Here is a 19505-nt window from a genome sequence, read left to right as displayed (position 1 = left end):
GTACGCCGTAACATGTCCTCCTTAATGATTTGTTTTAATATGTGTGTGTGTATGGAGAAATACAAATTTCTAGCAACGTGCAGCCCACATTCCACCGAGTATCCATTTATAAATAGTAAAAACATTCCAAGAAAATTAAAAAAAAATATTCTCTTTTTCTCCCTAAACAATCTGACCACATTTTCACTTGTTTATGGTTATGGACAACGAATCATAAATAGATACTAAAATAATCAAGGTTAAACTAAAAACCATTATTAACAGAAGTCAAATAATGGTGTTCTGTATTTGCTAAGTCTGAATAATCAAACACCGGTTTTTTGGTTAATTAAGTTTGTTTTGTTTTCTTCTCCAAAATCTCCTAAAACTCCTCTTTATTACAGGAAGAGAAAGACAAAAGATATTAAAAAGACATTTCAAAACACACATAAATCTTTTCATTTTTAAATTGTTTTTGATTAGTAAATGGTAAAAGCAATGGACCAAGAACATGAGAGCTACAAATCAAGATTGTATCATTTCAAGAACATGAACGAAAACTCAGCTTCAAGACATGTTAAAAGTTTGAGCTCAGATTGTGCAATGAGGATGGATGGTTCGGATAATTTGGAAGATGGTGATTATGACAAGATGATGTTTAGGAGTCAACCTGGGATGAATAGTAGCGTTGACCGACCGTCTTTGCCTCTAGGCGGTGTAACCCCTAACCGCAGCGACAAGCTTCTGAGGGTCCCTTCATCGGAATCCATGGAGGCACAAATACAAGCTGGTAAAATCATTATATCTTCTAGGTTTCTTGTGTTGCAAGTTAAACCCTGTTTTTTTGGACTATAAGTTAGGGCAAAAATCAAAGATTATCTTGTTTGTTATTACAGCCTTGGAGCAAATGAAAGAGAAATTTTCGAAATTGCTTCTTGGTGAAGATATGTCAGGAGGAGGAAAAGGTGTTTCGTCGGCGTTGGCTTTATCTAACGCCATTACCAATCTCGCAGGTTAGTTCTTGTTCCTAAAATCTTTTAGTTTCATGGATGTTGTTTTGTTTTCATGAGTTTGATGTAAAGTTTTGTAATTTTTGTTGTTGCAGCGTCTGCGTTTGGAGAACAACGGCGTTTAGAGCCAATGGCGGCGGACAGAAAAGTACGTTGGAAAAGAGAAATTGGATGGCTTATCTCTGTGGCTGATCATATAGTTGAATTCGCTCCAACACAACAAACCAACAAAGATGGAACTTCAATGGAAGTCATGTCAACAAGACAAAGAACAGATCTTCTCTGTAACATTCCTGCACTTAAGAAACTCGACGCAATGCTTCTCGTAAGAACAACAACAACAGCAAAAAGATACTAATCAAAGGCTGTAAATATATTAATCTCACATTTATATTAATACTCTTGCAGGATTGTCTTGATAAATTCAAGGATCAGGATGAGTTTTATTATGTCAAAAAAGATTCTCCTGATTCTTCTGATTCAAGGAATGATGAGAAATGGTGGTTACCGGCGGTTAAAGTCCCACCCAACGGCCTCTCTGAGATATCGAGAAGGTTTCTACAGAGCCAGAAGGAATGTGTGAATCAAGTCCTTAAAGCAGCAATGGCCATAAACGCTCAAGTTTTGTCTGAAATGGAGATTCCTGAAAGCTACCTTGAGTCACTTCCTAAGGTTATTTAATATAAAAAAAACATAAACATTCATCAAGAATATGTTATGATTCTGGTCCTTATATAAGATGTTTTTGTGTATTGCTGATGAGAACAGAATGGGAGAGCTAGCTTGGGAGATGTGATATACAGAATGATAACATTAGAGATGTTTGATGCAGATCAGTTCCTTATTGAAATGGATTTATCATCTGAGCACAAGATTCTTGATCTAAAGAACAGAATCGAAGCATCGATTGTGATATGGAAGAGGAAAATGGTGCAGAAGGACACAAAGTCTCCTTGGGGATCAACAGTGAGTATTGAGAAAAGAGAACAGTTTGAAGAGAGAGCTGAAACAATCTTGCTCCTATTGAAACAAGGGTTTCCAGGAATCTCACAATCCTCGCTTGATATCAGCAAGATTCAATTCAACAGAGTAAATAAAAGCTCCAAACTTCCACATAAACATTTTTTGGTTTCTTGTGTTTTCTTTTTGGTCTCAAGAAAATTAGGTTTTTGGTTTGTTGCAGGACGTAGGACTTGCCATATTGGAGAGTTACTCGAGAGTGCTTGAGAGTTTGGCTCACACCGTGATGTCGAGAATAGAAGACGTGCTTTACGCTGATCAGCTAACTCAAGAACCTACAAATAATGCACCTTCTAAGAACAGATATATTGTGAAAGAGAACGAGAAACCTAAGGATGAAAGACTAAGTTTCTCAGAGGATATAGCTTCAGGAACACTTTCTGATGTTATGCAATGGGGTAATAACAAAAACAATGAAACTAAGAAAGAAAGCTATTTCGGAGGAGAGAAACCGTTGTTTTCCAAAGTCACAGGTATCATGACAAACAACAACAAGAAGAGTTCTTATCTTGAAACTCTTGGAACTATGAGGAGTCCTACCGCGCGATACTCCTGAAACATATCGGTTTATTTCTTTTTTCTTTTTCTTTTCTTGTAAAAGTAGGTTTTGTTTCTTGCATTTTCAATCTGAAATGATTCCAAAGCACCATTGTACTGCAGCAGACTTGAAATGCAAATTCATTGATTCATCATAACTGATTCTCAGAATCACTAGCTTACAAAGCATTAACAACAACACAATGTACATAAATCATTAGAAGTGTTCACAGAATTGGGATGAAAGTTTCTGACATTTTCTCTTAAGGATATGCATAGAAAGCTAATTTAAAGCTTGCCGCGAGGACCGAGCTTAGGCTTCTCTTGAGGACCTCTCTTAATCGGAAGAACATCTCCGGTCGAGTTGGCACTGACATAAGTAAGCAAAGAGCCTCCTCCAAGAATCAAAAACTTGAGAAGCAAACCTCTCTTTGTGAAAGGAGCAGCAAATGTCTCAAAGAACTTGCTCTGCAAGCAAGCAAGCAAAGAAGAGAATCACAATCAAAAGTCTCATAACTTGAAGAAGCAATATAGATTTATAAGGATATTGAGAGTTTTAAAAAACCTGAAGTGGGTTGTAAGGAGAAGGAGCATCAGATCCATAGACATCCCATTCTCCTGTTGTGTTACCCAAATCTTCTAAATCAAAGTAAACACTTTTGTCTCCATACTTAGCCACCACAGCACCAGCTCTATACAAAAAACCCACAAAGTAACATCCTTTTAATACCAATCCTCATCAATCTCAATCCAAGATTCCAAATTTCAATGCTTTAGACTTTTTACCTGGTGGATTTGGGTTTGAAGCTTTGACGACAAGGCTTGATGAAGAGCTTAGCTCCGGCGAGAGAGCTGCCTCCGAGTCCTTTCACGGCGGCGGAGGGTTGTACGGCGGCGATGGTTGCAAAAGACGCCATGTCTCTCTCTCTCTCTCTTTGTTGATCGTTTGTTACCAAAGTGAGTGAGTGGATCTGATGTAATTTGTATAGTTGGAGAATCTAACTTCACTCATTTGATGGATCTCGTTGAGACACGTGGCGAACTGGGTTTTCATCTCTGAGATTTGGTATGCCACTTAGGACATGCCACGTGGATTATACAGAGATAAGGCTATCTCTTAATCCATAACAAAAAAAAATTTCATCGTCACTGTCTCCAAATCTCTAAAGTTTCAATTTTTATTGCTCTGTTTTTGACTTATTGTTTACAGGTTACAAGAATGGCTTCGATTTCTGCAACTTTGCCTTCGCCATTGTTACTCACACAGAGAAAATCCAATCACACATCGAATCAGAAACTCCCGTTTTGTCTAAGTCGAGGTACGATTGATCTTTCTCCATCTCCTCTAACTCGAAACCATAGTAGCATCGCTCTTATGGTGAAAGCTAGTGGAGAAAGCTCAGAATCATCTACTGATCTTGACGTCGTTAGTTCAATTCAGAATGTTGTGAGTCCCTAAAATACCTAAGTTACTCTGTTCTCAGTTACGTATATATATATATATATATATATATATATATATATGCCTTTAGTTTTGATTTGGGAATTGTGAATTGTTTCAGTGGGATAACTCTGAAGATCGATTAGGTCTTATTGGTTTGAGTTTTTCTGCTATTGTAGCTCTCTGGGCGTCGCTAAATCTCATCACGGTATAGTTTTAACAAGACTTAAACTTTGTTTTTGTTATGTTGTTAAAGTTGTGAGATTTTTCACACAAACTTGTTCTGTCTTGTTCATTAGGCAATCGACAAATTGCCTGTTATCTCGACCGGATTCGAACTAGTTGGTATCTTGTTCTCTACGGTAAGTAATATAAGTCTTGATTTCATCAAGAAGTATTAATGGATTATATGATACTTCTAGCTTTTGATGCGTTTTTTTGTTTTTTGCGTTATTTGCAGTGGTTCACATATCGATATCTCTTGTTCAAACCGGATAGGTAAGTATTTGTTTTGAAATGCGGTTATGAAATTGAATGTAAGTTTTGTTCTTTAAACCTTTTTTCTCTGCTCATGTTTCAGAGAGGAGCTCTCCAAAATTGTCAAGAAATCAGTAGCGGATGTACTTGGCAAGTAAAAACGCGCGCTGTGTGATCTTCATCTTTGGAAGATGATTTTGTTTGCAAGTTTGTAAACATGACAGGGTTGTTGTTTCTAGTCCAATAATTTCATGTGTTTGAACCTGTAAATACTGTATTGTGGTTTTTGGTTGTGAGAAATCAATCATTTCATATATAAGATTTCAAGATCGGACACTAAAAATATGGGTTTAGCATGAATGGAAGATTTAATGATCAAATAGTGAAAAAATTTCAGTTCTTCATAGAATAATAAAAAAGGATATTTAACTATTTTTACTTGAAAAAAAAAACAAAGGATAAAAGATTGGTTTATAAAAAGGAAAAATGTAATTTAAACCATGAACTTTTCAAATTGTGGTTATTTAAACAATGAATTTTGTTGTAGGCCATTTTAGACATCAACTTTTGTTGACTTAGCTATTTTAAACATTAAGTTTCATTGACCAACCCACAAAATACATGACATTAAATCCGATAACTGAGCAACTAACAGACACTACCTTACCGTTGACCACTCTCCGTTACTGACAAGATGACATCGTTTCGATGGAGATTTTCATTCGAGAAAAGTGTCATTTAAACCATGAACTTTTAAATTGAAGTCATTTAAACCATAAATTTTTAAATTTAGGTCATCCATGAACTTTGTGGTAGGTCATTTAAAACATCAATTTTTACTAAATGAGATTTTTTAGACAATAAATTTTCTTGACTAAGGCAAAGTCGACATGACATTAATTATTCTAACAAAACAATATAGATATATGATGCTTTTAGTGTATTTTGTCTTTCCTTTAGTATTCAGTTTTGTCGTGTCTTATGTGTCTTTTTGTTTGTGTATTGAGTTTTTCCTTGTTTGTGACTTTGTGTTCAAGGCCGGGTCTAGGATCCAAGATAACTAGACTATTAAAACCCTGTCCAAATTTGATCATGTTATAGACTTGTAGAGTCATGTAGGTGACGTTGATTTCTTATAATCATGTAGGAGGAAATCACCCGCACAATGATATGTAGACAATATCTTATATGTTAGTTATAGTATTAAATTCTGAGAATCAAATTTAACCTACTAAAATAAAAATGAGATAATAATCATGGCATCATTGTAATATTATTCAAGTAAAAGTTTTCATAAAATATGTATCAATACAATAAAACTTCTTAGTTTTTCACGAGGTGCTGACAGCTCAGCTGTTGTAATGAAGCAGAGACTGACACATCAGAAAAAATCTGTAACCAATCAAATTATAATAATTAATATAACTTATCTTTTTTTGACACATCAGAAAAAATCTGTAACCAATCAAATTATAACATTTAATACAACTCATCTTTCTTTTGACAAGAACACATTGATTTCTTCTTCTTTCTATCATCCAATTATAGTATTGTATTTTTTTTTAGCCAAAAGCGATGGTAGTAGCGGCGAAGATCTTAGTCGATTCGTTGAGAAGATTAACTCAAGTATCCGTAGCTCTCATATCGGCCTCTCGACAAAGCCGCCTCCTGGACTTCCTGCTCCTAGAAAGGAAGAAACATCGTAGATTCGGTGTAGGAATGGGGAATTAATCGGCTGTGGTGCTTCTAGGAGGGTTTACATGAGAATGAACCTCGATCCGATGAGCTTCTTTTATGTGTCGTTTGCGATTTCTTCTTCTTTTCTAATTGGATTTGTAATTTAGATTTTAATTGATTTGTAATTGGCAGCTCTCATATGATGTTGTTGTCGAATATTGCAAGTTACAATATTGTAGTATTGCAAGTTAAATTCATAGAAGAAACAACAATAACGAGGGTGAGGAGGAAGGAGAAGAAGAACTGTAGAGGTGCATGCGTCAATGTATATATCTCCTCTTTGATTATGGGTAAGTGAATCTTCAATCATTTTTCTCCAGATTCAGATCGACTTTAATTGATTAGTGTAAAATTTTGAATTTAATTCATGTGCTTTGTGTTCTCAAAGAGGTAATGCTAACGAAGCAGCTTACCTAAATAATTTTTGTTTCTCCAGAATGTATTTGAAGTGAGGATAAATGATGAACCTTTGAGATTTGAGATTTGTTTTTTTAAATGACTTGCTTGATTTTCAAACTCTTTGTGTAATCTCGAATTCTCAAATCAAAATTCCATTTAGTTGTTCATTTTTCAGATCTCAAGTGGGAATAAGAGATAATTATGGATCACAAATGAAATCTAAATTAATTTTCTTTTATTGTTGACTAGCCAACTTCTGGATTTTGTTTTTGTGGAGTTAGTTTTTTGTTGTTGCATATATGCCAGTGTGAGGTCAATGCATTTTTATGAGATTGAATTCCTTTTTTGCTACTCCTTGGATCCGGATTTGGTTCGGCAGATGTTGAGTTTCTTTATACGGAACATTAATTTCTACTTGTTGCAGCAATATAATCTTCTGAACTTATTTTTCATCCACAGGCTTTGATTACAACAAGAAGTGTATTTAGTGAAAGGATCTACTGAACTGTCTTTACATATGGGGGAAGATACAAAAGCAACCGTATATCCAACATCAGACAACACTTGTTTTCTTGAAAAGCCAACTGAGGCTATGGCTGGAAAAAAAGAGAAGGAGAATAATGGAGGTAAGGAAACACAAGAAGTTATAAAAGATGAGGATATGTCTGTACCAAAGAAAATGGAGATAGATACTGAGATCAAAAAAGATGATCAAAAAGCTGTGACAGAAGATACATAGTCAGAGGTTAAGACAAGTGGAGACAATGCTGAGAATGAAAAAGCTGTGACGGAAGATAAAGAGGAAGAGGTTAACTTGTGATTGTAGGCAAGACTTATCGTTTGGAAGAAGAGATGTTATAGTTTTACATATACTAAAAATGCAGACTAAAAGACTACAAGAGTAAAGAACACTTTTATCTTTGTTCAAAAAGCTTCGCGATGCAGCAAGAATAATAAAGATGTTTCTTTGATGAAGAGATTGAAACTAGGAACCCATAGGTCAAACTATTTTCTTCATTTTTATTTACTCGTAGTTTTGATGTTACATCATGAACATTTTTATTTACTCGTAATTTTGATTAAGTATAACTTTGATGTGATTACGAATATGCGATAGAAGTGGATATTAAAATATTTTTTGGTTTGGTTTGAGGCGGATTTTGTTTGAGGAAATTTCAGTATGGTTTTAGCTTTTTGGGAACTAGAGTTTTTTAATATATAAATATTATCTTTTTCGTTTAATGTTGACAAATTAAATTTTTTAAGGTAAAAAAAAATTGAGAAATGATAATCAATCAACTTGACTTCTTTTTTTTGTTATTATTATAAACAACATACAAAAATAATCTTAAAAATAATTAAAATAAAAATAAAATACAAAAACAATGCTGCGGCGTAGCGCGGGTACTATCCTAGTATCTTATATCTTAGTTTAGTCTATTTATTTGTGAAGATGCATAAATTAGGTACTGAAAGTTTTCTATATACAATTTGGATGTACTCTATAATTATTGATTAAACGTCATTGCTGAAATTACAAGGAAAGAAGTTGACAAGAGAAAGGAATAGTCAATCCCTTTTAATGATTTATTAAATTATTGTTCATGTTTTTTTTTTATATATCTAAAGAATTTACCAAAATTGAATTTATACGTGCCGAATAAATTTAGGGTATAGTCAAAAATAATTATTTCTTCTACAAGTAAAACAAATATATATATAATTTGGTATCAATTTAAGTGGGGATATTGGTTTGAGATATAACGATAATTTTCATAACTTTAAAAGTTATGTAAAATATGTTGTTATTCAGTCAAAACTTTTTAAAATTTTCTTAAAATTTGGTGTTATTAATTGTGGATTTGTAAAAAATTATCTAAACTCTTCATAAATATAGTGTTATTAGATTAAAAGTTTTATTAGTCTTAGTCTCTTTCTCTCCTTCTCTTTATATTTTTTTTTAATCTTTTTTTTTGACAAAAGCGTTAAATAAAAAGTATAATATTGTGTAATATTTTTTAAGAAAGTTTGCAAGATTTTATAAAAGATTTTACAAGATTAAGAAAAACAAATCAGCAGGAATTGAAACACTTTCTAAACAATCTCTTAGAATCCTTCGTTATATACTTTTTATAATTCTATTTAAAATCATTAAAATCTTTTTTAAATTCCAAACCAATACTTCCCCGAAAATTTTACTTGTACCAAAATATATTTTTCTATATATCGAGTAAACTAAACGAATCTAATTAATTTGGTGTTGCTCGCAACTTGTTTTTAAGTAAATGAATATGATTCAAAAGGATAGGTTCGGAGCGTTGACTTTGATTGGGACCTTTACACAGTATAATCCATTGACTTTTAATATATCGACCGTTGAAAAGTCAAAACTTAAAATTTCTTCTTTCTTTTCGACATACATAGAAAATTTCTTCGTCGTTTTATCAAATAAGATAAACTCAAATTTTCTATTGAATATTATTTGATTAATTAATTTCATGTACAAAGCTTTCTCCTTCTCATCAATTCCTCTTTATAAAACCCTTCACGTCAAAACTAGCTTGCTACACTTTACATATTGTATATCAACCAATGGGTCGTGTCACTACTCCATCAGAGGAGAATCCAAACAACGGTATACCGCTTCAGCAAACCGGTACACCCAACCAGCAAACCGGAGTTCCCGTGAGTCAATTCGCGCCGCCAAAGTATCATCAAGCTAATGTTACCTTATCTGTTGGGAGGCCATGGAGCACTGGTTTGTTTGATTGTCATGAAGACCAAACCAACGGTATTGTATTCATATACACTCTTATACAAGTTTTTAGATATTTATATTTCTTTCAAAAGATACAAAATTTAATGGACTCACACTAATCTTTGAAACTTTGTGCAGCCGCTATGACATTAATCTCACCTTGTGTGACATTCGGACAAATAGCAGAAGTCGTGGATGAAGGAGAGATGAGTATGTTCTGGTTTACAAAATTTTGAAACCGGATCCAGAAATCTTCATTAATTCGATTTTTTTATATAGCTCATATTGAGTTGTTTATGCAGCTTGTCCTCTTGGAAGTTTCATGTACCTGTTGATGATGCCGGTTTTGTGCTCACAGTGGGTGATGGGATCAAAGTATAGGGAAAAGATGAGGAGAAAATTTAATCTTGTGGAAGCTCCATATTCAGATTGTGCCAGTCATGTCCTATGCTCTTGTTGCGCTCTTTGTCAAGAATACAGAGAGCTCAAGATTAGGAATCTTGATCCTTCTCTAGGTACTAACTCAAAAATTCAGATTCAAGTCAAATATGTATATAGTCCAAGAGTTTTATTTAAGTATAAGTGTTTATAATTGTAGGTTGGAATGGGATACTTGCTCAAGGACAATACCAGAGTGAAGCACCAACCTTTGCTCCTACCAATCAATATATGTCTAAGTAATCATTTGATATTAGTTGACCTCCATATTTGTTACACATTATTTGCGGGCCGTTGTACAATGCAAGTGTGTTATATTAAAATTTGCAATGCAAGTGTGAGATTGATTATGTTTTTTTTTTTTTTTTTTTTTTTTCTGTTTGTTTTGTGGTAGCTATCATATAAAATAATTACATCTGTGTTTTCTGAATAGCAATTAAGAGTTTCTTCGATATGTGTTAGCGAAATGAATTTGATAATTACATCGTTTAAAAATTACTACATCCGTATATCTAAAACAGTAAAACTACATATATATCTTTGTTTTTGTTAGTCTAGCTCAATTTGTTGTTTAAGTTGCGAGTTTGGAGGACTATGTACAAAAAAGGCTATGTAAACATGTATGCAATCTCTACCAATCTAACAAGGTCAAGGTCAACTCTATTGCAATATTCAACGGTAATGAAAAGGTATCTTCCGAGAAAAAAAAAAAGCAATAAACTATAAACTTATGGAGTCCATGAAACATGCCAATCAACTATATAATTATGTTTATATCTGTATACACTATACATATAGACAATGAACATGGATAGCAGAGGCTAAAAGCTCTAAAATTGTGATTAAAAGAGTAAAAAATGGTAGATTCAATTATCAAACATCACTACGTAATATCCAAGACGTGAGTAAAGGAAGAGGCCATAGCCCTTTCGAGGCTTTAATGCTCGAAGGTCTCAAGCAAGATTCAACGTCCATATCAGTAAAGAGATTTTACGGTGTAAAATTTTCATCACTGATCGAGTTTTGATAGCATTCTATTTAAAAATAAGTTTTCAAAATTAATTACGATTACCACTATACATAACACTTGCAATGAGAACGTATTTGAAAATAGCAAGATTATAAAGAGTTGATAGATTTTGGCATTTTGCATTTTTTGAAATATGATTGATAAACACGTGTCATTAGCTTTGAAACCAAGTCAAAACTATACATAATAATAAGATATTATTTTCCTTAATCTCTCACGTCTCCGACATCGACCTTTCTTAATATTTGTGTTTGTTATTGCCGATCAGGAAAATAACAAAATAATATTACAAAGAAGAGGTGATTCAAAAAAAAAAAAGATCATCGAGGGCTCAATTAATTCAGAAGAAATTAAACTGAAACGTTTGTCTCCATAGACGACGTAGAGATTACGCAACACGTGTCAGAGATATGATATCGTATTCTTCGAATTGGTGGTCGGATGTGAATGAGTCGCCGATTTGGCAGGATCGGATCTTCTATGTCCTCGCTATTCTCTACGGACTCGTTTCCATCCGCTCTGTGGTACTACTACGTGCTTTCTTGAGCTTTTATTTATTGTTCTTGAACATCTTTGAAACTATGAACTAATGTTTTGGCTTGTTAGATTCAACTTGTGAGATTACAATTACGAGTTCCAAAATACGTCTGGACGACACAAAAGGTCTTTCACTTTCTCCATTTCGTGGTGGGTGGAGGTTGGTGCTAGCTGTGAATTGTGATTTAACTTCTGAGTGTATTCATAGATTTTTATTGTTATGTGTTAATTGATTTTGATCATCGTGTTCTATCTCGCAGTTAGGGCTGTGGTGTTTGTCTTCAGGCGGAATGTGTGGAACATGCATTCACAGGTAAAGGGTCTTCTTCATCATCATTGTAGTTTACGGCTGTCTTGAATGCTTGTATTTTTTTTAATTAATATTTGATTTTAGCTTTCTATTTTTCATCTAAAAATTGGTATAAACTTCAAAAAAAGATAAGATCCAAAAAACCAATTTAAACACTACAAACTTTTTATGTCAGCCTTTCTAAATTTGTATAACTTTGATTTTTATCTTGTAGATTATGCAATATATGTTGCTTGATATTCCAAGTCTTGGTTTCTTAACAACCTATGCTGCTCTGATTTTATTCTGGGCTACAATTTACCATAACGTAAGTTCTGAATCTTATTATTCTTTTTCCTTCTTTAGTTCCCATATTTACTCCATACTCTTTGACTGGATAGGCACGTTCGTTACCTACTGATGGACTAAAGTCAAGCTTCTTGACGATTAATGCAATTGTATATGTAGTTCAGGTATATTTAATATATACAATTTTGTTTGTGCAATCTAAAAGAATTTTGTGAAATTCAAAATGTAATTTTGTTGTATAACTTTCAGATATCTCTTTGGTTGGTTTTGTGGTGGAAGCCTGTTGGAGTTATGGTAATCATATCTAAGATGTTCTTAGCAGGTAATCTGCTTCCATCCAATTTCACTCAGGAATGGTTACACTATATTTTTCTTGCTATATAGTACATTAGTACTTTACTTGTCTCAACTCTCTTGTGAATATAATTGTAGGTGCTTCATTGTTCGTCGCCCTTGGATTTTTACTTTATGGTGGAAGGTAAATCTGTCGCCACTTGAATATGTACTACATTTGACATATGACATTTGACAGATCACATATGAAATTGTGTCGCCAAGAGTCACCATTGTGTAACGAGTCATTTTGCTTGTATTTTTGTTCCCCTCTGATGCCTGTAGACTTGATTCTCTTGGCGCTATAGCCGAGTACATTTGTGTACCATTTAATATGATCATGCATTATATTGGAGCTTGATTTTTTTGTACTTGTATGTCTATCTTCTCTCAGGCTTTTCCTAATGTTGCATCGGTTTCCAGTAGAATCTAAAGGACGTAGAAGAAAGATGAAAGAGGTGCAACATTAAAAATTTAAATTGTACAAAATCACAGTGTTACCAATCAAATTTTACTATATGACGCTTCTTGACTCTTTCAGCTCTTTTTTATCTTATGTATGGTAGGTTGGTTTTGTGACAACCATATGCTTTACGTGTTTCCTCATCCGATGTATCATGGTAAAGACACACACACACACACACACCAACACATGTTTATGTATTGATATCTATTACTCCTGACCTTCTTGTTTAATTTTAGAATGAACAACTAAGCAAAGGTTTTGTCATTTAATATGGTTTAGATGTGTGTTGCTGCTTTCTATGAGGGAGCAAACCTTGATGTGATGGATCATCCAATCCTTAATCTCATATATTACCTGGTAAGCTCTCTCTTAAACTAATCATAGAATCTGATCATGAATGGTCTGATACATATCGAACCATTGTTTCTGTTTGAAACCTAATCCTTGTTATTTAATTACAGTTGGTAGAGATATTACCGGCTTCTTTGGTTCTTTTCATCTTGAGAGCCCTACCACCAAAACAAGACTGAGATATCACGCCATACCGTCGTGTATACGAAAGCTAATGATCATACCAATTTTAATCCCAAAATTCTCTAAAGAATCTCAAGCTTTTTATTTATTTATCTCATTTCTATGTAAGCTTCAATAATATAAGCTTTTAATTTGGTCTTGATGGCCTTCTCCATTTACGTGCTTTTGAATAAATGTGTTTGATAAATTGATACAATTTCTGCAAGTCGTTTAGGTTTTTTTAAATATAGCTATCCAATTTCCTTTGTTTGTGATTTTGTGGTCTAGGATCCAAGACAACTAGACTATTAAAACGCTGTCTAATCTTTGATTATCTTATAGACTTGTAGAGTCATCATGTAAGTGATGTGTGATATCTTATAATCATATGTTGATGCAGGAAATCACCCCAAAAAAAATATTTGTAGATAAGAAAAACTCAATTTTACGGCTAAGGAAAATAAGAAAGTTTGCATTGATTATTGTTTGATTAATATCACGGCTAAGGAAATTAGAAAGTTGGTAGTCATTGTGATTCTCTGCTTGGTGTCGAAGAATCGGGGGATCTTCACGGCTGCTTTCACGGGATGTTCATGACTCGATGTTTTTGGGAAGTGATATTATTTCGATTCAGATTCGTTTTGATTAACAATGGAGACTGACTGAGATTCAGGGTTCTTTTTTGGAAGCATTAATCGTGAGTTTTTGGGTTTATACGTATCACGGAGATATCATTTGCAATTACTCTGCCAAATCGCAGAGATTCTCAAGCCGATGGTTTTGTGCAGTCTCCTCTCCTCAGTACAACACATTTGTTTTCAAGTTCTCAGCTCTTGTTTGTCCTTTCTACTTATCTTTTTGGAGTGTTTTTGTTTTTCTGGTGAGTTCGATCATGCCTCAGAGTGATCTTTTGGGAAAATCTGGGTCGGGTAAGAGTGATGTAGGAATGGTACCAAAACGGAGAATCAAAATTCCTTATTTTGATAGCTCTGCTCTGATACCGGGGTACTCAAAAACTGTTGTGGGTCGCTGTATGAATCCTCGGATGCAGGACATGAAATCCCTTCTGTTCATGCTCCCCAGGATCTGTCATTTGGAAAGAAAGGTTGTAGGTGCGGATTTAGGTTTTGGGAAGTTCCAGTTCGACTTCGACAATGAATATGACATCACGAAGATTCTCCAAATGGCTCCATTTCATTTCGATCGTTGGATGGTGTCTATGGTACGTTGGAGTCCAACGGTTGATCCGACTTATCCTTCGGAGTTAACCTTCTGGATTAAAGTTTGGGGTGTTCCTTTCCAATTCTGGGCTGAACCAACCTTCCGCAGCATAGGTTCAGAACTTGGCCAAGTGGTGGCGGTTGACATCGACGGTGGAAGGATTAAAGTCACAATTAATGGCTTTAAACCCTTATGTTTTGAAACGGTGATCGAGTTCTACAATGGAGAAGAGACCATTGTTACTCTACGGTATGAGAGGCTTCAAGGTTTCTGTAAGAAATGCTTCAGTCTCTGTCACGATGTTGACCAATGCCTTTGTGGACCTCATCCCGGATCACTCCGGGCCTTCACATCCCTATGGAGGAGGACACGGGTCGTGTGGTGCAGAGCTACAAAGGGGCTGCTACAAATGATAGGAACAAAGGTAAAGGTAAGGCGGTGGTGGAGGACAAAGGGACGACTCACACATGTAACAGTCAGCGGTCACTCAAGGGAAAGCAAGACTCAGGGATTAAGATCCGGTCTGAGGGGGAAGTTGGGGATCATTCAGCTAAGCCTTGTCGGTTCACCAACTACGCGCAGTTCAATGATCACCGCCACTTGGTTCGAGCTGCTGCGGCTGTAGTTTCGTCTTTGGGAACAACACGGGTTGAAGAGGTGGAACAAGGTCAGATTATGGTCCCAGATGAGCAAGGGGAGTCACAGTCCTTGACTACTGGTATCCCACCATTAAAGCGGGTTAGGAGACCTCTATTCCATGATCCAGACTTGGCCACTCAATCTGACCAGGGAGAGGGGTCTGTACCCGGTATGGTGCCAAATACGACTGCTGCAGGCTCATCTATTCCGAGTTATGACTTGACAGATACACGGTCAGCTTCTCTCGGGGTATCACAGGTTGTCTCAGCAGAAGGAAATGTTGGTGATCCCCTGGCGGTTACAAATGCATTAGGTTTGTCATTGGGACATGAAAACCAGATTGTAGCAGAGGAAGCGCTTGTGAAACCCGTTGCTCAATTGGGGATTCAGGATGGGACCGTGGAAGTAAACCACCAGGAACTCGCTACTGATCAGAAGGATGATGACGGTATGGATGCTTCACGGGATGACTCTGTCTTGGACGGGATCGTTCCAGATATTTTCGTTCTCGGAGAAGAGGACGCTATTTCAGGGGACGATACCACGAACATGTGTGTTGATGATGCTTCTGAACCTGCTACTGTTCCTCAGGTTGATAAGGTTCGTAAGGCAAAACCTTCGCTGGCTTTCAAAGGAAATGCTTCTAAGAAATTGAATGTGTACCTGCGCACAACACCAAGGAAACGCCCTGCTCCTAAACACTCGGCTGGAGATGGAGCAAACCCGAAAAACCAGGAACAGGAGAAGGGACCAACCGGTGGCTCTAAGCCACCCAAACCACCACTGGATAAATGAAGATTTTAAGCTGGAATTGTCAAGGATTGGGGAATAAAGCTACTATTGGGTATCTCATGGATTTATGGGAAAAGCATAGGCCTGACTTTCTATTTTTATCTGAAACTAGACAGTCTTTATCTTTTTTGGAACCTTTTGTTAGTCATTTTGGTTATTCAAATTAAAAAATGGTTGATCTTATCGGTTGTAGCGGCGGTTTAGCCTTATTTTATAATAATAATTATGATGTTTCTATTTTATTTGAGTCTAAAAGATTGATTGATGTGGAAGTTACTTACAAAGGACAAATACTTTATTTTACTTTTATCTATGGTGATCCGGTTCCATCGAATCGAGATTTAGTTTGGGAATGTTTAACGCGAATTGGTATCTCTAGAGATTCTCCTTGGTTTCTCATTGGAGATTTTAATGAATTAAAAGGTAATCATGATAAGCGGGGAGGGAAACTCCGACATGCGTCTTCTTTTGTGGGCTTTAATACAATGATTAGACATTGTGGTTTATTAGAGTTTCCTGCGATTGGTGATAGCCTTTCTTGGCGCGGTTGGCGGGATAAAAAACCTATTCGGTGCCGCCTTGATCGGGCTTTAGCCAATGAGCAGCTACATGATATGTTTAGCAACTCTTTTACGGAATATCTAACCATGATCGCTTCGGATCACAAACCGGTTTTAGTATATCTTGGGGATAAAGTCCGGCGAGGGAGGAACAGTTTTCGCTTTGATCGATGTTGGCTTGATAAAGAGGGTATTTTTACTGCTATATCAGACGGTTGGAATTCTGGGGCTTCAGCACCATCTGGTAATATTATGGATAAGATTGTTACATGCCGTCAGGCAATTTCCCAATGGCGGAAAGCGCAAGCTCCGTACGGTCGAGAAACGATTGAGGATTTAAAATCCTGTTTGGCGACCGCCCAAGCAGATGATTCTACTTCTGTTGAAGTCATTTCGGAACTAACTTGGAAACTGTGCGAGGCATACCGGGACGAAGAGATTTACTGGTATCAAAAAAGTAGGAGCCGGTGGATGCGATTTGGGGATCAAAACACTAGCTATTTTCATGCACAGACCAAACAAAGACGGGCTAAAAACTGCATTGTGGGTCTTCATGACGAAGTTGGTCACTGGGTTACGGAGGATTCCAAGGTTCAGGGGCTCGCTGCCTCTTATTTTCAGGATCTATTCACATCCTCAGATCCTACGGATTTTGAGGAACCATTGAGTGAGGTTTGCACATCAATCACATATGATATTAATGAATCCTTGACACGATCGGTATCGGAACAAGAAATCAAAGAGGCTTTATTTATGATGCATCCTGATAAAGCTCCTGGACCGGATGGTATGACGGCCCTTTTTTATCAGCGTGCATGGGATACGGTGAAGGCGGATTTGGTACTTTTGACGAACTCCTTTTTTCAGGAAGGTGTTTTTGACAAACGTCTAAACATGACAAATATTTGTCTTATCCCTCAGGTGGATAAGCCGACCCGAATGACGGAATGGAGGCCCATCAATCTCTTTAATGTTGGATATAAGATCATCTCCAAAATCTTATGTCAGCGATTGCGTATTTTTTTACCGGCATTGATTACTGAAACACAATCGGCTTTTGTAGAGGGGCGTTTAATCACGGATAATATCTTGATTGCTCAGGAGATGTTTCATGGCCTTCGTACTAGCTCTTGTAAGGGCAAGTTTATGGCCATTAAAACAGACATGAGCAAGGCCTATGATCGGGTGGAGTGGTCTTTCATTGAAAATCTGTTGCGGAAGTTTGGCTTCTGTGAAAAATGGATCTCTTGGGTCATGTGGTATGTGACGTCGGTTCAGTATAAAGTTTTATTAAATGGGCAACCACATGGTTCTATTCTTCCTTCTAGAGGGCTTCGACAGGGGGATCCCTTATCACCATATCTTTTTATTCTTTGCACAGAGGTTTTAATTGCCAATTTCCGCAAGGCGGAACAGTCTAAGCTTATCATAGGGATTAAGGTATCGATTGCTTGTCCAGCGGTATCTCACTTACTATTTGCGGATGATAGTCTTTTTTTCTGCCGAGCTACGAAGGAGCAATGTGAGATTGTTTTAGGGATTCTAAGACAGTATGAACGGGTCTCTGGACAGCAGATTAATTTTCAAAAATCTTCTGTCCAATTTGGTCATACGGTGGATGCGGATCTACGGGATGAGCTAAAAGGGGTATTGGGAATTACCACCCTGGGGGGTATGAGCTCTTATTTGGGAATTCCTGAAAGTCTTGGGGGCTCAAAGACGAAGATTTTTTCCTTCGTTCAGGATCGATTGCAAAAACGGACAGGTGGCTGGCCTGCCAGGTTACTTTCTAGAGGGGGGAAGGAGGTGATGATCAAATCGGTAGCGACCGCGGTTCCGACCTTTGTCATGTCTTGCTTTCGCCTTCCAAAAACGGTTACACGAAAGCTTACTAGAGTGATTTCTAATTTCTGGTGGAGTTCTTCAGGGGAGACTCGAGGTTTACATTGGATTGCTTGGGATAAGTTATGTGTAGATAAGATAGATGGAGGGTTGGGTTTTCGTTGTTTGGACGATTTTAATACTGCGTTGTTGGCTAAACAACTCTGGCGTTTGATTACAGCTCCAGAATCGTTATTTGCTAAGGTTTTTAAAGGTCGATACTATAGGCATTCCAATCCTTTGGATCCTACAAAATCTTATTCTCCGTCATATGGATGGCGGAGTATGATATCTGTTCGCTCTCTGGTAAATAAAGGACTTATTAAAAGGGTAGGATCCGGCGATTCCATTTTAGTATGGTCTGATCCCTGGATTTCTGCTCAATCCCCGAGACCAGCATTGTGTTCGGGATCGTCCATCGATCCTACGCTTCGAGTTGAAACTTTCATTGACAGGAGTTCTCAATCCTGGAACTTGGCGTTGCTTTCGGCCTCTTTTGAGCCGAAGGATGTTACCCTTATTTCCGCATTACCTCTTGGGAATCTAAATTCACCGGATAGATTGGGATGGCATTTAACAAAAACTGGTCTATATACAGTTAAGTCATGGTACAAAGCTCTGCGTCAGAATCAGGTGACTTCTCCACTTGTTTCTGGCCCAAGTATTATACCCCTGCAGGCCTTTGTTTGGCAAATTAGGTGTCCACCAAAAATTCGACATTTTTTGTGGCAAGCACTTACGGGTTGTGTAGCAACAACAACTAATCTGCGGCGATGTGGTATGGGTTGCGAGTGGCCCGCATTCAAGACATATCTGGATGAGATTGAAGGTGACAAGAAGGAGTTCTTGTACTTTTCCTTAATCTTAGTTCCCCGTTCACAGAATGGTATTGCTGACAAGCTGGCGCGTCGTGCTAGAGTAGAGTCACATCATATTACTTATGTGAATGTTTTTCCTTCTAATTGGCTCATATGAGCGGTTCTTCTAAACTGTTGGCAAAAAAAAAAAAAGTCAAAACTAGCTTGCTACACTTTTCATATCAACCAATGGGTCGTGTCAACAACGGGATACCGCTTCAGCAAACCGGTACACGCAACCAGCAAACCGGAGTAAAGAATTTGTGTTACGACCCAGCAAAC

At 36.6% G+C, this 19505-nt stretch overlaps 5 protein-coding genes and 1 long non-coding RNA gene across 7 annotated transcripts; 5 read left to right on the top strand and 1 right to left on the bottom strand.

Moving 5' to 3' along the window:
• Positions 1–284: 284 nt before the first annotated feature.
• Positions 285–3024, top strand: LOC104778145 (rop guanine nucleotide exchange factor 11). Its single transcript, XM_019243944.2, has 6 exons — positions 285–769; positions 876–992; positions 1085–1314; positions 1398–1661; positions 1758–2078; positions 2173–3024. The coding sequence occupies exons 1-6, from the start codon at positions 466–468 to the stop codon at positions 2563–2565; spliced, it is 1629 nt and encodes a 542-aa protein (XP_019099489.1). The 5' UTR covers positions 285–465; the 3' UTR covers positions 2566–3024.
• LOC104778146 (photosystem I reaction center subunit VI-2, chloroplastic) lies at positions 2675–3496 on the bottom strand. The gene is made up of 3 exons (XM_010502519.3): positions 3333–3496; positions 3112–3238; positions 2675–3014 (listed from the first exon to the last, which is right to left on the bottom strand). Exons 1-3 carry the CDS (start codon positions 3461–3463, stop codon positions 2835–2837), a joined length of 438 nt encoding a protein of 145 aa, XP_010500821.1. The 5' UTR covers positions 3464–3496; the 3' UTR covers positions 2675–2834.
• Positions 3497–3591: 95 nt separating this feature from the next.
• Positions 3592–4807, top strand: LOC104778144 (protein CURVATURE THYLAKOID 1C, chloroplastic-like). Its single transcript, XM_010502517.2, has 5 exons — positions 3592–3993; positions 4109–4195; positions 4287–4349; positions 4448–4485; positions 4568–4807. Exons 1-5 carry the CDS (start codon positions 3766–3768, stop codon positions 4620–4622), a joined length of 471 nt encoding a protein of 156 aa, XP_010500819.2. The 5' UTR covers positions 3592–3765; the 3' UTR covers positions 4623–4807.
• Positions 4808–6018: 1211 nt separating this feature from the next.
• On the top strand, positions 6019–7572 carry LOC147947825 (uncharacterized). Its single transcript, XR_015587422.1, has 2 exons — positions 6019–6491; positions 7060–7572. It is a non-coding gene; the product is annotated as an uncharacterized LOC147947825 (long non-coding RNA).
• Positions 7573–9050: 1478 nt separating this feature from the next.
• Positions 9051–10248, top strand: LOC104778143 (protein PLANT CADMIUM RESISTANCE 8). The gene is made up of 4 exons (XM_010502515.3): positions 9051–9391; positions 9497–9568; positions 9661–9873; positions 9957–10248. The coding sequence occupies exons 1-4, from the start codon at positions 9193–9195 to the stop codon at positions 10037–10039; spliced, it is 567 nt and encodes a 188-aa protein (XP_010500817.2). The 5' UTR covers positions 9051–9192; the 3' UTR covers positions 10040–10248.
• Positions 10249–11010: 762 nt separating this feature from the next.
• Positions 11011–13545, top strand: LOC104778141 (tobamovirus multiplication protein 3-like). Of its 2 annotated transcripts, none has more exons than XM_010502513.3 (11): positions 11011–11350; positions 11433–11523; positions 11624–11676; positions 11888–11980; positions 12054–12125; positions 12211–12283; positions 12394–12439; positions 12689–12752; positions 12861–12914; positions 13040–13117; positions 13222–13545. In XM_010502513.3, the coding sequence occupies exons 1-11, from the start codon at positions 11237–11239 to the stop codon at positions 13288–13290; spliced, it is 807 nt and encodes a 268-aa protein (XP_010500815.1). In that variant the 5' UTR covers positions 11011–11236; the 3' UTR covers positions 13291–13545. The 2 variants fall into 2 exon arrangements, with proteins under 2 accessions (XP_010500815.1, XP_087363136.1); XM_087507010.1 differs by having other exon boundaries at positions 11092–11350; positions 11433–11527; positions 11628–11676.
• Positions 13546–19505: the final 5960 nt, after the last annotated feature.

This window comes from Camelina sativa, chromosome 3 (assembly GCF_030686135.1).
Source record: "Camelina sativa cultivar CO46 ecotype springtype chromosome 3, ASM3068613v1".
In the NCBI taxonomy this organism is placed as follows: Eukaryota; Viridiplantae; Streptophyta; class Magnoliopsida; order Brassicales; family Brassicaceae; genus Camelina; species Camelina sativa.
The sequence above is the reverse complement of the archived record's forward strand: the minus strand, read 5'-3'. Positions and strand labels throughout refer to the sequence as shown.